Source organism: Pelodiscus sinensis, chromosome 1 (genome assembly GCF_052426305.1).
Source record: "Pelodiscus sinensis isolate ZL-2025 chromosome 1, ASM5242630v1, whole genome shotgun sequence".
Taxonomy (NCBI): domain Eukaryota; kingdom Metazoa; phylum Chordata; order Testudines; family Trionychidae; genus Pelodiscus; species Pelodiscus sinensis.
Genome location: NC_143052.1, coordinates 292,588,261 through 292,604,990, shown reverse-complemented (window position 1 = coordinate 292,604,990; position 16,730 = coordinate 292,588,261). Strand labels below are relative to the sequence as shown.

Below are 16,730 nucleotides of genomic sequence, written 5' to 3'. Positions count from 1 at the left end.
CTCCCCAGAAAACTCATGTTAATGGGTCACTTACTTCGTTAAAGGTTGTGCTGTGCTGCAGGTCAGGTCATCAGTAAATCCACCGTCGTATCATGAGACTGTCAGATTTCACTCCGAGAGTGACTCAGATGATGAATTTGTAATTATTGGTAAGACTTTCAGATTATGCAGATGCAACTTGCTATGAGTCTGGATAGATTTACTAACAGCTTCAGTGCCACTTTTCCAGATCTGCATGTATAGTATGTATTTTATAATACAAATGCCCCGGAGAATGATAAAATTTCTCTCAATAATAATAATAGTGGGAAGAGCTGTAATAGCTTTGCATAAGTGCTAAAACTCTGTCATACATAATAATGATACAGGAGTTCATATCTACAGCAAGAATACTTTCCACTGCTTGATGTGTGTGTTAATGTGCACATGCCATATAATGTGGTAGTGTCCAAAGCGCACACATCACAGACACCCTGTCTAGTCACTGAGACATCACTGAGTTCAATTCCCTATTCTGCCACAGGTTTTATGCATAACTGTGGGCAAGTCATTTAGCATTTCTGGGTCTCCATTCCCCATCTGTAAAATAGAGTAAGAGCACTTCCTTACCTGACAGCACTCTTGTGAAGATAGATATATTAAAGATGCTAAGATACTGAGGTAATAGGAGCCATATAAGAAGTTAAAATAGATAGAATACAACGATAGAAGGTGGAGGTTTTTGCTTTTTGAGGGATAACAAATTTTTCCTCCTTTTCTGCAGAACTTGAAGACTGGGAAAATATTGCAGCATCTCCGGGTAAAAGGTAATTTTTTGTAACCTAGTAAATAGGCAGATGGCAATACTCTTCCCTGCCACATGGGAGATCAACTTTTACAGTTAACCTTACCAGGGAGCAAGAGCCTCATGGAATCACACTATGTGTCAGAGAGAGAGGCAGGAAGGGACCATTATTGCCTGAGAGCAAATCTCCACCTCATTTTGGAGATGGCTTTGGGCTCAGAATGGAATCCTTAATCATTGCCAGTGGGGTACAGGGATCTTTTAGGGTATTTCAGGAGTGGGCAACCTCAGGCCCAGAGGCCAGATGCAGCCCCTGGCTTGCCTTGGTCTGGCCTCCGAGGATTGGGGAGCCTGTACTGGTGCTCCAGCCCTCCTGCTACCCCGCTCCTTCTGTGGGGCTGGAGCACAGAAAATCTACTAGACTGGGCCCCCCCCCCCAGGCTCTGGTGTGGGAGAGAAATGTGGGGAGTGTTCTCCTTTCTGCTTCTCAGTTAGAGGTCACATCAGTGAGAGGATTGTGTTTTGTTTTTTGTTTGGCTTCTCACTAGTGTGTGGCCCCCGACTGTTTCTCTGTGGGTCAGTGGCCTATAACCCCAAAAAAGTTCCCCACCCCTGGCGTAGGTGTATCAAAGTGGTTGGCAGTTGTGGGGGAGGAGCAGGAAGTAGGAAGGGTGAGGAATCTTCAGGGATGTGGAGGACACAGATTTACTTATGAAATGCTGCCATTTGGCTTGCTTAATTTTCAGATTATCTTTTGATCCGGGCTGCAATTCTGCTGAAGTCACAGCACAGAAGCTTTACCAAGCATTCAGGAAACATTGGTTACAGACAGAAACTGACATTCAGCTGTCTCGCTGCCTGAATACAACTAAGCAGAAAGTAAGTCTCTGAACAGAACACAATGTGCTTATTATTTAGACCATTCAGTGCAGCTGCCTTATTGGCAAGGTGAGGAGGAGGATATTAGGAATGATATAAATGTGTTCAAAGTTTGGCTATTTTTAAAGCAATTTGGGGAAGGGGTCTGTTTTGGTTAGAAAGCGCCACTGCATTTAATGCAAGGTAGCACAATCATATAACTGGGATCTCTGCACACAGGGGCTACGTCTAGACTGGCATGATTTTCTGGAAATGCTTTTAACGGAAAAGTTTTCCGTTAAAAGCATTTTTGGAACAGAGCATCTAGACTGTCACAGACGCTTTTCCGCAAAAGCACTTTTTGCGGAAAAGTGTCCGTGCCAATCTAGACGCGCTTTTGCACAAAAAAGCCCCAATCGCCATTTTCGCAATCGGGGCTTTTTTGCGGAAAACAAATCTGAGCTGTCTACACTGGCCCTTTTGCACAAAAGTTTTGCTCAAAAGGACTTTTGCCCGAACGGGAGCAGCATAATATTTCCGCAAGAATACTGACAATCTTGCATGAGATCGTCAGTGCTTTTGCGGAAATTCAAGCGGTCACTGTAGACATCTGGCAAGCTTTTCCGGAAAAGTGGCTGATTTTCCAGAAAAACTGGCCAGTCTAGACACAGCCAGGAAGTCCTTTTAGAGTTGCTACTAAGCATGACATTGGGTATGAAAACTGTGATCGCGTTGACACTTGTTGGTGTGTTGATGGTGACACTTCACTGCATGAACTGCAGAGCAGGTTCACATCTGCTCATCTATTAGGTTGCAGACTAAGTCTCTGTCTTTCTGTTTTTAATAGTTTGTCAATAAAGAAAATATTCCAAAGGAACTTGAGTCTAGTGGGGATCTGGCAGAAAAAATAAAGGTCAAATCCAGATTAAGAGGAACCACAGGCTGGGCCCCACCTAGATTTCAAATAATATTTAGTATTCATCCATCACTCAAGTAAGTCTCAAATACTTGTTTGTCTATGTGACTGTCATTTTGTTTCTGTTATACGCTGAACCCTCTCCAAGGCCTGTTGAGATCCATGAAAAGATTCCTGTTGATTTCATTGGGCTTTGGATCAGGGCTGTTCAGTACCGCGTTCTCCAGTGTATCACTGGATGTTATGTAGTAATTCCTACTTTTGCACAGTCATTATGTCCTGACAATATTATTACTCAATACAGTGAGTCACTTTTTAAAGGATTGTGGGGGGCGTTTGTTTGAGTTTGTTTTACTGCCATGCAAGTTATTTTCAGCAAGCAAAAGGCTCACTATGCAGAACTGAGAGTCTTACTATACTTGAAGTGCTGTCAAATTCCCAAAACTAAGAATATCTGCCAACTTCTGTTAAAACAATCTGGAGTATTATTTGTAATTTAATAACATGTACAAAATGCTCAGACAAATGAAACTCAGTTCACAATATCCCTTTAAGCTTTCTCAAAGAATAACTGGGAAAGTATCTCACTTCTCACATACCATGATCTCTGGTAGCAATATCAGACGGGTAGCCGTGTTAGTCTGGATCTGTGTGACGGCGCGTTGGGGGTCCCCCATCTCCTGCACCCCGAAATGACACAAACAGACTCCACCAGCCAGTGGAATTGAGGGTGGTTTATTGCTCCTCCAGGATACAGCACAGATGTAATCTGGTTACAGGAACTGGGGCTAAGAGGCCTCAGTGCTCCCCTTGAGATAGGGGAGTCCTAGCCCCCCTCCCCAGCTCCTTCTCCCCTGCTTTCCAGACAGGAACTCACTAACCCTCTTCCAGCCCTGCCCCCCAGCCAGGGCAGCATTCCACCTTCCTTTGTTCCTCTCCATGGGGGGTGGCTGGCCATACTCGTTTGCATAGTGACTCATCCTGTTTTGCTGGGTCGTGGTACCCACGGCAGCCAGTGGGGGTTACCCCAGAGCCAGCAGCATAGAAACCAGCCAGGTACCCCCACTACGTCACAATCTGCAAAAGCAACAAGGAGTTCTGTGGCACCTTATAGACTGACAAATGTATTGGAGCATAAGCTTTCGCGGGCAAAGACGCATCTGACGAAGTGCATGTAGTGGAAACTTCCAGAGGCAAGTATAAATATGTAGGCCAGAATAAGGCTAGAGATAACAAGGTTAATTCAGTCAGGGAGGGTGAGGCCCACTTCTAGCAGCTGATCTGAAGGTGTGAACACCAAGAGAGGAGAAACTGCTTTTGACAACATCAGTTTAATATTAAACGAAGACTGTGAATGGCTAGCCAACTACAAAAGCAGTTTCTCCTCTCTTGGTGTTCACGCCTCCAGATCAGCTGCTAGAAATGGGCCTCACCCTCCCTGACAGAATTAACCGCGTTATCTCTAGCCTTATTCTGGCCTACATATTTATACCTACCTCTAGAAATTTTGACTACATGCATCTGATAAAGTGGGTCTTTGCCCACGAAAGTTTATGCTCCAATACATCTGTTAGTCTATAAGGTGCCACAGGACTCCTTGTTGCCTCTGGTTGCCTCCTTGTTGCCTCTGGTATTCTACAAAGACTAGCTTAAATTTCCACTGTAAAATAGTACACAGGACTTCTCTTTTATAACTGACTTCTGCTCTTCCAGACTTCAGAGTTGAAAATATTTGTAAGTCTTAGTGCAGGTGTCTGATATTCTCTCAGTATGACAAACTGATCAGATATGCTTTTGGATAGTCGGAATTAATTTTGTCCATCTATACAGGAGAGATGCTGTGGTAGCTGCACAAAACTTTACTTGTGCTGGTTGTGGAACCCCAATAGAACCGAGTAAGTATTGAAACACAAACATCCCCAAACATAGTGCACCAAACAAAGCCCAGTTATTTGCCATCCTGTATTCTTGCATTGTTGGGATATATTTTACAGTTCTGGCAATATGTTAAGTAGAAGAAAACACTCCAGATTGGCGATGCAAGTATCATATTGCACAATAAGATCATCCCACAACCTGAAATGTCAGTACAGCCTGAACACAATGCCCTGCTCCATCAGCTGTAGGCTACTTCACTGTGCTCCTATATAGCCACACTTGGAAGTGGTGGTGACTTTCAACAATAAAATAGGAAGCACTATTTATGGTGGTGTAAACTACCTTGAGTTTTTAAAAGTAGGCTAATAGTAAAATATAAATTCAAATTTCCAGGCTGTGAATTGTAAATTTTAATTAGAAAATATTTTGAAATTGAATTCATAATCCTTGCAGTTGATACTGTCAACTGGCCTTACAAAGAAAGGTGGTATGAAACTGGCTTTCTTATTTTTTTGAAGACTTGATCACAAAACTCCATTGAATCTTAGGGATGCTTTTTTCCCACAAACTGTTTAATGCCTTGTAATATGAAGATGTATCCATTTCATCAGGTATCATTGTATAGGAAATCTCTGACATGACCTATATTGGGTCCATTATATAAGGAAAGGTACTCACTCATGACTGGCAGAACAAAACTAATATTTGAATTGACATAGATTCAGAGAATGATTAACAATAACTATGCAAAGGAATTGGGAGTTACTGGTATAACCTCACTAAGGGTATGTCTAGACTACATGCCTCTGTCGCCAGAGGCATGTAGATTAGGCTACCAGACATAGTAAAATGAAGCGGCGATTTAAATAATCGCCGCTTCATTTAAATTTACATGGCTGCCGCGCTGAGCCGACAAACAGCTGATCAGCTGTTTGTCGGCTCAACGCGATAGTCTGGACGCGGGGGTGTCGACATCAAAGGTATTTGTCGACCACCCAGGTAAACCTCCTGGGATGAGGTTTACCTGGGTGGTCGACAAATACCTTTGATGTCGACACCCGCGCGTCCAGACTATCGCGCTGAGCCGACAAACAGCTGATCAGCTGTTTGTCGGCTCAGCACGGCAGCCATGTAAATTTAAATGAAACGGCGATTATTTAAATCGCCGCTTCATTTTACTATGTCTGGTAGCCTAATCTACATGCCTCTGGCGACAGAGGTACGTAGTCTAGACGTACCCTAAGACCAACTCCTGAACTTGTAGGGGAGGGGGAAACAGTATTTTCAATAAGGCTCTATATAAAAATGTGATAGTGGTAAATGTGATCTGTCTTGCACAGGCAAGAGAGAGGCTTCCATATTTAAATCATTATCTTAAAAAAAATAACACCTCCTGCATCCTCTCCCCCCTACCTGTTTCTGAAGCTCTGAACTATTTAGTATTGGGTTGAGGTACATGAAAGGCAATACAGCAATTCTTTAAAAAGCCATTCTTCCCTCCACAGAATACATCAGGAGACTCCGCTATTGTGATTACTTGGGGAAGTTCTTCTGTGACTGTTGCCATAGTTATGCACAATCTTCCATCCCTGCCCGAATATTATTGAAATGGGACTTCAAAAAGTACTATGTCTGTAACTTCTCCAAACATCTCCTGCACAGCATATGGCACAAACCCATCTTCAATGTGTCATGTATCAACAGAACCCTCTATGCAAAAGCAAAAGAACTAAACCGAGTCAGGGTAAGTATGGCATCTTTTTAACTGGAATCATAGAGCTGGAAGAGATCTCAGGAGGTCATGAAGTCAAGGTGTTGTCCTGGACATGTCCAGAAGAAAGACTAGGTGCCATGAATCTGATTTAATTAGCCTATTTTTTTATTGATGTAGCTGGAAACTATCCAGCAATAACTCATCCAGTGCAGGCTATTCTTGATTAGTTATCTGTACCATCTGTGTGTGGTCTGCTGCCAGCCTCCCTACTCTTCCCCATGTCCCACCTCGTAAAGAGAGACCCTCTCCTAATCCACTTTCAGTTCTAGTTCATCAGGGAATTAGATACCTGTGTTGAACAAGTACTTGCACTAGGCACCTAGCACCAGGAGACAGAAACAGCTTAATTGGCTGCCTCTCCCTGCCACTGAGGGAGCTGCCCTTCATGTGGGCACTCCGACTTCCCCATGGGTTGCAGGGGGCATGCTCTATAACTGACTGGGCAGAAGGGTGAGGAACAAGTCTATTGGTTTTTTGTGTCCTCAAAGGAAGAGCTTACAAACCCTTCCCCTGAGGCGGGGCAGTTGGTTCTGTATAGTTCTCGATCCTACCGTGGAACAACTTGCAGCACTGACCGTTCAATACTCACTTGCAGCCCAGGCCTTTTGGTGCATTCTATAACTAATCTGTCTAAGTCCCTCCTGTATCTTTCCTGATTTTAAACCAAAACTGCTGTATTGGTGAAACACTACATTTAAATAAACTTATAAAACAACACATAGTCTGGTAGCACTTTAAAGACTAACAACAAAACATGGAGATGGTATCGTGAGCTTTCATGGGCACAGCCCACTTCTTCAGATGACTGGAGTGTTGTCTTTATTGCTGCTGTTAAATACTTCTCAATGCTTACATATGTTGCTCTGCTTTTCATTTTAAATGCTACGTTTTCTTATCCTCTATCCTTTAGGAGATACAAGAACAGCTTTTGCATATTAAAAAGCTACTGAAAACTTGCAGGTTTGCTGAAAGGTATGGAGCATGATTTACGTGTAGCAAATCCTTTGTCAAGGAAATGCAATGGGTATTACTGGAGCTTTCCCCTCCAGAAGAATTTTTCTTCATGAACTTTTTAAAGAAGTTAGTTCTATATGACCATCAGAAATTCTGATAACATCATTTTCCTTTCCCCCATATGCTTATCTATTGCAAATGTCAAGTGATGGTGTACAGTAATTACTCATTTAACATGTTTTTGCGATAGCACGATTTTTTTTTTAAAGGAACGTTTTTTGAATAACATGACCGTCCCTGAAATAACACGAAAAAAATCAAGTGGCGGACTACTTTGTGTGGTAGTATAAATTGTGAAAACAGTGGTAATACAGTAGAGGTACTATACTAGGCGGCTGTGATGGGTCTGCTGGGACCTGCACTGCATCCAGCGAGGGGGAGGTTGGCGGGGAACCTTATAGAGCGAGCTGCAAACCCTCCTCCGCTTTGCAGGGAGGCAGGGGAAGCTGGGGGCACCCATTCACCAGCTTGAAAGCGGGGGTGGAGGAGAGGGGGCGAGGCTTCCCCCGCCTCCCTGCTAAGCAGTGGAAGGCTCGCCGCCCTGTTCCCCTCCGCCCCCCACTGGATGCAGTATGGGTCCCGGCAGACCCGTCACAGGGGCATACTCCCAACCCAATCTCCCTCCCCTCTCCTCCCCTTCCCCAGAGCTAAACACCTCCCCTCCTTACTGTAACCCAGTCCTTTTTCTCCCCCAACCTTATATCCTGGTCTGAAGGCAGCTGCCTGTGCTCAGCAGCCGGTTGCTAGCAAGTGCAGGCTGGAGCCGCGAGCGCACATGCGGCTCACAGAAGCCCTGCCGAGAGAGTGGCTGCCTGGAGCACTTCCGGGTTCCAGTTGATGCTGGACAACTGGATGCTGCACAATTGGAGTGTTAGTGTACAGTACATCATCTAATGTTGATGCTGACAACTCAGCACCAACAGAAAATTGATTTCGACACCACCACTTGAAACGCAACCCCCACCTTTTCCATTATTTTCAATGGGAAAATTGACCCCGCATAACACATTTTCGCTTAGCACGATCATTTTCTGAAATGTATCTACCATGTTAAATGAGGAATTACTGTATTTTATAAGGCAGCTGGTAGGTTTTTTTCAGCACCTTTGTAGAAACACTTATGAGATTTGATTGATTAGTAGATGTGTTTAATAATTTTGGCAGATTATTTTTTATTCTTCTTATACTATTCCTCTTAGAGAAATAATGTGAGTATCCTTGCTCAGTGATATAGTTTCTGTTCAAAAATTTTCTAAGTGGTTATTCCATGTATTGCTGAAACAATGGCTTTTTAGTAACTTCATTCCATTTTCACTTAAGTAATGACACCAAACAAGCTGTAAAAATGTACTTATTCTGCTTAGGTTAGGTAGCGCTGACTACTTTCTCTCATTAGTCAGCCTAACTTCTCTGTGGCTTTAGAAAACACTGGTGGTTTTAAAAAAAAGTAAAATGTTCCTCCAGCAAACGTTATTATTTTTGTCTAAATCAAACATGTAATTGCAAAATGCTTAATTTGATGGAAAAGTAAATGGGCGTCTGCTTTGTGCCTGCTGTTATTTATGGGTGTGCACAATATCACTTGGACATTGAGCTGAGTTCTGGGCTAGATATCTAAATGCTATCACTTACACCCATCGAACTAGAGGTCTTTTATAAACCAGTCAAATAAATACAATTTTTTTAAAAAAGTAAAAGTAGGTTTTTAGCCTCTCCCCCTCCTCTCTAATCTGGGGCTGGGGGCAATAATGATTTGATGACCGATGAAAATAGAATTGTCAAAGCTAAGCGTTATTTATACATTCCTTCTCCCTCTCGTTATGGTTAGCAAATGAAAGTTGAAATGTACAGCTCCCTAGCGCTCACTTTGCACTTGTTGCAATGGCTGCATAGTAAAGGTACGGCTAGACTACGGGATTTTTTTGGGATACTGGAGGTATCCTGAAAAAACTCTGCTGCTTCTGGGGAACACATTTGCTCTTCCGCGCAAAAAAAAAAAAAAAAAAAAGCAGAAGAGCAAACGTGCTTTTTCGGAAGCCCCTGTATTCCTTGTTCCACGAGAAAGAAGGGGGGCTTTGAAAGAGGGTTTTATTCCGAAATTTGGCCCAGTCTAGATGGGCCAAATTTCGGAAAAGCCTCTTATGGCAAAAGTATTGGAAAAAGATACGCAAAATGCAGAGCGCTCTGCATTTTGTGTATCTTTTTCCAATAACTTCTCACAGTCTAGCCGGATCCTTAAAAAGTTTTAAAAAACCAAACAGTGGTAGCCTCTCGGAGTATATGACTTTCTTCTGCGATGTTTTATTCTAATAGTGGCCTGCACAAGACCAATAATTATCTATAAGGTTTCTGGTTTTGTTTTTCTTACAGGTATACAAATATTCTAAAAGGCTTTAACACCCACCAGCATCCAAAAACCTGTTCTTCCTGGTTGATTAGACTTAGCTACTTCCACTTACGTGCTTTGATAAACATGCTCTTGATATACACATTACTTTGAAATTTAACTTTTTTTTTTTTTAATTCTACAGTCTATTGAAAGAATTTGAACAGGTGTCCAGCCACCTGACGACAGAGCTGCATCTGTTCTCAATGGATGACTTGGTAAAGATTAAACAAGGGGTGTTAATTCCTACTCTTAGGGATATTCTAAAAAGCTCCATATCTCATGTAGAGAATTGTGAGGTAAGGAATACAGCCTGCTGAATAGCCACAACTGACCTTATTCTTTTATAAATACGCACTTTATAAACTTCAAAAAAGTAATTAACTCTTTCAATTCTTCTAGCTTTGTCAAGCCAAAGGATTTATTTGTGAATTTTGCCAGAGCTCAGATGTACTTTTCCCATTTCAGATTGCCACATGTAAAAGATGTACAGGTATGTTCCAGCCCAAACATATTTCTTTTTGCATCCACGTGCATGTGTACGTACAATGTTTCAGGCTCCAATTCTGCAAGGTAATTAAGTATGTGTCTAATTTTAAACTCACAAGAAATCCCACACGTATCAGTGAGTTTATCATATATTTGAAAACTTAGATGTGTCTTTGAATATAACTTAACAAAATTGAAGAGTGTTATTGGTGTGGGTTTACATTAGTGGTTCTCAAAGTGTGTGGTCTGAGGATCACTAGAGGTTCGTGACCATCTTGTAGGTGGACCTCGGGACTCCTCCTACCCCCCAGCAGTGAGGAGCCCACACTGCTGCTGGTGCTTCAGCTCTGCACCACCTCCCCCCAGCCCACACTCCTCCCATCTCCTCCAAAGTCAGAGTGCCAGTGCTGGCTCCCTGCCACCAGGAAGAGAGGGGGGCGAGCCTTGTGGGCTAAATCCTTGTGGGAGGAGGAAGTGATTGCATGCTGCTGCTGCTCCTCCCTCTCATTGTAGGAACAGAAGTGCAGAAAACATCTTGCCTGGAGGCTTTCCCGCTGCTCCCATTGGCCGGAATTCTGGCCAATGGGAGCAGCAGGGGGTAATGTTTAGGGGTGTGGACCCAGGTAAGTGCCCCAGCCCCATCATGCCCTGACCCCATAGTTCCATCACCCTCACACACACCCTTCCACAGAGACTCTGCACCTCCACTCTGCTCCTGCATCCTCCCTTCTGACTAGATCTCCCCACCCTCAGTCCACTCGTGCACCCTCCCTCCCATCCAAGGCTTGTACCCTCTTCCCCTCCTGCACCCACTTTGCCGTCATGGGTGGTTAGCTGGTGGTCCATGGAAAGATTTATATTGAGTGGGGTGGGCCATGGGTCAAAAAGTTTTAGAACTACTGGTTTACATATATCAGGATTGAAGAGTAAATATATTGTTGTCATCAGGTTTTATTGGACCTAATCCATTATCCATGGAAGTCAATGGAAAGACTCCACTTGGCTTCAACGTGCATTGGCTTGGGCTCAAAATATGAAGTTAACCTTGTTACGTTGTGTTTCGTTGTCCTGGTCATGAGTCTTCTTCAGTTACTTTCATATGTGGATAAACTATTAACCATCAAAGAATACAATTATTGATGCCATTTTCCCCACCTACTTGTGTGTTTAAACAGTTTGCAAAGCGTGCTTCCACAGTCAGTGTTTCAAGTCTGGAGAGTGCCCCAAATGTCTGAGAATAGCTGCTCGGAGGATGTTTGCAGAATCTCCATCTGTGGTTATGTGACGCTGAATGATAATGATGAAACTCATAGATCACTTTTAAGAAACTAGATAGATATTCATATGGTGTCTGTCTATAAGCCGGGTAATGTTGTTTTAAACATTTCTACTTTTAAATTATCCTATTACCTTAAGCTATTTTAATGTGACTTTTTTTAAAAACAGCTTTTAATATTATCTTTGAATACCAGTCCTGAGAGAAAGTAGTTTTAACTGATCACATTAAACTGTATGTTAATGCCCTCATTAATATTTTGGTGCTATTTGGTGTTTTATTCTTTTGTTTCGGAACTTAAGTTTTTATTATTTTATATTTGACATGTTGACAGTTCCCATCTGTAACACCGCATACAATGTATAGAAAATAAACAAGATTGAAAAACTCATTTATTTAATGTTGTCAGATTTTTATTATCAGCAAGAGATGATTAAAATAAGGAATTTTCACTTCTCTATTGAAACAGTAGTACAGAAATGCCTTGACCTGAAAATGTTATGCTGGTAAACATCCTAACTCAAAATGGTGGGTCAGCTTTATTTTTAAAGGCCTGCTGTAATCGCTAGGGTAGTACTTTCTAACCTGTAAAATGCCAGGCTACTTAGGGACAGTGTGTTGAGAGAAGGAGGAGAGAGATACATGACCCTGAATTCACTTTGTTCAACACTGTTGGCTGATTACTGTTGCTGACTACTAAGGTCAAGCACTGACTATTTCTTTGAAAACTGACTGCTTTCCTTACTGGCTTCTGCAGTTTCTTCTAATGAAGCCCCACATGGAAGCAGCTCATTCACATGACTGTGCTGAGCTATTACTTGAACCTATATCACTTCTACTCCTGTAGTAGTTGCCTCAGTGGTGACAGCAGAAACGCCCACACTTCACTACAACAGCACTGGACACCCCAATGCTTACAAGAAGGATTATTGTGAATTTTATTGTAGATGTTGATCTGGATAGCATGTCCCAAAATACTTGGTTACTTTCAAACACCCTTCCCCCTTAATATCCATTCAAACACTACCGCTGTACTATATCTGAAACTGGGATCTGTGGCAATTTGCTTCCAAGCAGACCATCTTTCATAAAACACATTACAAGTGGGCACGCTTCATATATAGTTCATATCTTCCTGTGACTGGAAACAACATTTAGCTGCTTATTGCGTAAAGGTAAGATTATCATCTATTACTGTTATCTAAAATCTGCAAACAGGCATGAAGCTGCTGAGAAGTGAGTGGTGTCTGATGGTGAGATTAGGTGATGGGACACACCTAGAGTTGGCTGCTGTTAATGTGATGCAAGTGTTAATTGCAGCATCTGCATACAAAACTGAATAAGGTGCATTAATGGATTTGCGATAGGGATTTACAGTTGATAAAAGAAGTTGCCTTAATCCCTGGATAGAACAACTTGCAGGACTACAGGATTTGTTTGAATAAGGTAAAAATGTCCACTTAAACTTTTTTGGCTGTGTGCTTTCAGTGAATAAGCTAATGAATGAGTTTTCTTGCCCACATATTTGCAGAAAGAGGAATGTTAAAATGAGTTTTGTGCATGTGTGCACACAATCTATGCCAGTGGCTTTCAAACTATGGGTTGCAACCTAGTACTGGGTCATGGAATGTCAGGCACTGGTTCTCGGTGCTGCAGGGTGATCAAGTGACAAGTGGGGGTGCTAAGGCAGGCTAACTACTTGTCCTGGCGCTGCAGACGCTGCTGTGCCCAGAAGCAGCTGGCAGCAGGCCCAGCTCCTTGGAGGGAGTGTGGGGGAGGAGGGGTGAGCACACAGGGCTCCACACACTGCCCCTGCCCTGAGCACTAGCTCAGCACTCCCATTGGCTGGGAACCTGTTGCTGGCTGCTTCTGGGGCATGGCATGTCTGCGGTGCTGAGAGAAGCAGGAAACCTGACTTAGCACCTCCGCTGTACCACTGACAGGGAGCCGCTTAAGGTAAGCCTCTCCTGCCCCATCAGTGACACGCCCCCCCCAAGCTGGAGCCCCATCATATATCCCAAAGCTCTCATCCTCAGCCCCACTCCGGAGCCCACGCTCTAGTCAAATTATGTTGGGTCATGGGCATCAACAATTTTCTTCAACTGGGTCATGAGAAAAAAATTTGAAATCCACTGGTTTATGGTAATTTTAATCAGACTCCATAAATATTACTTGACTTCAGCATCACCACTTGAATTCAAACTTTTTCAACAGTTGAGTTTGAAAACAAAAAAGCCTTTGAATAAATTTGAAAACACAAGCTACTTGTGGACAGCTAGAAGGAGGGAGAAGGTAAACCTGTTTTAAAAACCTCATTACAAGTCTTTTCATTTAGCCTATCATATATATACAATAGCTCAATGTCTGTCACCCTGTAACTCTGAAATGCTGGCTGTTCCCTCTGGGTGGCGCTCCCGCCGTGGCACTCGGCTGACTTCTGCGCCGCTCAGCTGGGCCGCCGCACAGAAGCAAGCGGCACAAGTGGCTGTTTGGGGTCTGTGCTCCCCATGCAGCACGGATGTGCTGCATGGGGAGCGCAAGGCCCAAATGGCCGCTTGCTCCCATGCGGTGGCCCAGCTGAGCGGCGCAGAAGTCAGCCAAGCGCCATGGTGGGAGGCAACAGTGCCACCTAGAGGGAACAGCCAGAGGCTGGGGCCTGGATGAGCATGTGTCTCTGACGTCAGGAAAGGGTGCCGAATTCGAAAGGAGGAAAGCGGAGCAGACACAGAGGATGCGGAGGAGACAGAGAGGAGAACGGAGAAGACAGAGGACAGCGATAGAGAGAGAGCGATTCAGCAGGAGGAGGAAAAAAGAAATAGAGTGAGAGGCAGGAGGGGAAGAAGAGAGAGAGAGAAGGGGAGAGAGAGGCAGGAGGCGGATGAGAGCTGAGAGAGAGAGAGAGAGGGCAAGGCAGTAGTAGGAGAAAAGAGAGAGAGGCCGTTTGCGCCATTTGCTCCCATGCGGCGGCCCGGCTGAGTGTTATCAAGGTTATCAAACTACAGAACATTGATAACCTCCCCATTAACACCATCCTTGCCACCATGGATGTAGAAGCTCTATATACCAACATCCCACATGAAGACGGATTACAAGCAATTAGAAACACTATCCCAGAGGACACCACTGCCAATCTGATAGCAGACCTATGTAACTTTGTTCTCACCCACAATTATTTCCAGTTTGAGAACAACTTATACCTCCAGATCAGCGGCACAGCCATGGGTACACGCATGACCCCACAGTATGCTAATATCTTCATGGCTGACCTAGAACAACGTTTCCTCAACTCCCGTCCTCTTTTACCCCTTCTCTACTTACGCTACATCGATGACATCTTTATGATCTGGACGCATGGCCAAGAAACACTGGAGACATTCCACAGAGATTTTAACAACCTACACCCCACCATCAATCTCAGCCTGGACCATTCTACATGAGAGATTCATTTTCTGGACACCACAGTACAAATTAGCAATGGAAAATTAGACACCACTCTCTACAGAAAACCCACTGACTCATACAGTTACTTACATGCCTCCAGCTCCCATCCAGAACACACCATATGATCAATCATCTATAGCCAAGCCCTTCAAAACAACCGCATCTGCTCTAATCCCACTGATAGAGACCAGAAACTTCAGGATCTCTACCAAGCATTTATAAACCTCAACTACCCACCCGGAGAAATAAAAAAGCAAATCAGAAGAGCTAGACGAATACCTAGAAACCATCTACTTCAAGACAGACCCAAGAAAACCAACAATAGAACACCACTTGTCATTATCTACAGCCCCCAACTTAAACCTATCCAACACATTATCAATAAACTACAGCCCATACTGGAACAGGATACTAAACTTCGAGAGGCTCTGGGAGACAGACCCTTAGTCTCCTATAGACAACCACCTAACCTCAAGATGATTCTTACCAACAACCACAGGACATACCACACTAATACCAACCCTGGTACCTTCCCTTGCAACAAACCCCGTTGCCAGCTTTGTCCACAAATTCATTCTGCTGATACCATTATTGGACCCAACCAAGTGAGTTATAAGATCAAGAACACATATTCCTGCGCATCCAGAAATGTAATTTATGCAATCATGTGCCGAAAGTGTCCGTCCGCTATGTACATTGGACAAACATCTCAGACACTTTGCCAAAGGATCAATGCCCACAAAACAGATATCAGACAGGATCACAAAGAAAAAACAGTTTCTTGCCACTTCAACTAGAAAGGACATTGTCTCAACGACTTGATTAGCTGCATCCTATTTCAAAGACCTTTTAAGACTTCACTTCAAAGAGAATCCTCTGAACTGTCATTCATGCTTAAATTCGACACTTTACACGCAAATTTGAATAAAGACGCTAATTACCTTACCCATTACAAAGATAGCTTCCCCAGTTATCACCTCTAATATCATTAGCCCACAGACATTCACCTCCCTACCCCTCATCCCCCTTCTGTTCTGAAATTTGATTTGTCCTTTTCATATGTGTTCATTTTTTTTTAATTGTATCCTTTGGTATATATGGTTGTGACAATTTTCTTCCACTATTTGATCTGAGGAAGTGGGTCTGGCCCACGAAAGCTCATCACCTATTAAACCATCTTGTTAGTCTTTAAAGTGCTATACAGTCCTGTTTTTTATTTAAATATTAGTGTCTGTTCACAGCCCTGTTTCATGCCAGTGTTGCAGACTTGCTAGAACAGGTAGTTCCAATAGGACATTATGCCCTAAGGCAAGAGTGGGCAATAATTTTTGATGAGGGGGCCACTCCAAGATTTTTGAAAGTGGTCAAGAGCTGCAACTTTCGTGGTGCAGAAGGGGACATGGGGTAAGGGACTACGGTGCAGGAGACAGTGTGATGAGAGGGAGTTTGGGTGAAGGAGGGGGTTGTGACCTGAGTCAGAGGATTGGGGTGTTGGGTAAGGGAGGAAGTGTGGGTGCAGAAGAGGTTTCTGGCCTGGGGGAGGGGCTCGAGGAAGAGATGCCAAGTCTGGGAGGGAGCTATGACCTGGGAAAAGGGCTGTGCAGACTGCAGAGGGTTTGGGGGTGACCAGGGGCAGGGCATTGGGATGCAGGGTCTGGGAGGGTGTTTGGGTGCAGGAGAGGATTTTGGCCTGGGGGAGGAATGTAGGAAGGGGGTACAGGGCCTGGGAGGGAGTTACCTGGGGGGAAAGGGGACAGAGGGTTTGGATGGTGACCTGGGAGAGGGAATTGAGTTGTAGGAGCAGGTGTGGTGCCAGAGACAGGCTCTGGCTGGGAGGCACTTACCTAAGCAGCTCCCAGCCACCAGCTTTGCAGCACCCCCAAGGCAGATTGGGCTCCCTGCCTGCTGCAGCCC

The 16,730-nt window shown here is 43.8% G+C and overlaps 1 protein-coding gene across 2 annotated transcripts in view; it reads left to right on the top strand.

Annotated features, from left to right (window-relative positions):
* Window positions 1-11,766, top strand: part of RUBCNL (rubicon like autophagy enhancer) — a 43,314-nt gene extending 31,548 nt beyond the window's left edge. For both annotated transcript variants that reach the window (XM_025182108.3, XM_075919022.2), the window contains exons 7-16: window positions 45-149; window positions 764-806; window positions 1,531-1,663; window positions 2,490-2,635; window positions 4,389-4,453; window positions 5,942-6,180; window positions 7,121-7,182; window positions 9,756-9,909; window positions 10,013-10,103; window positions 11,275-11,766. In XM_025182108.3, the coding sequence (XP_025037893.3) occupies window positions 45-149; window positions 764-806; window positions 1,531-1,663; window positions 2,490-2,635; window positions 4,389-4,453; window positions 5,942-6,180; window positions 7,121-7,182; window positions 9,756-9,909; window positions 10,013-10,103; window positions 11,275-11,384 (1,148 nt within the window). In that variant the 3' untranslated portion in view covers window positions 11,385-11,766. The remainder of the gene's footprint in view (window positions 1-44; window positions 150-763; window positions 807-1,530; window positions 1,664-2,489; window positions 2,636-4,388; window positions 4,454-5,941; window positions 6,181-7,120; window positions 7,183-9,755; window positions 9,910-10,012; window positions 10,104-11,274) is intronic.
* The last annotated feature ends 4,964 nt before the right edge of the window (window positions 11,767-16,730 follow it).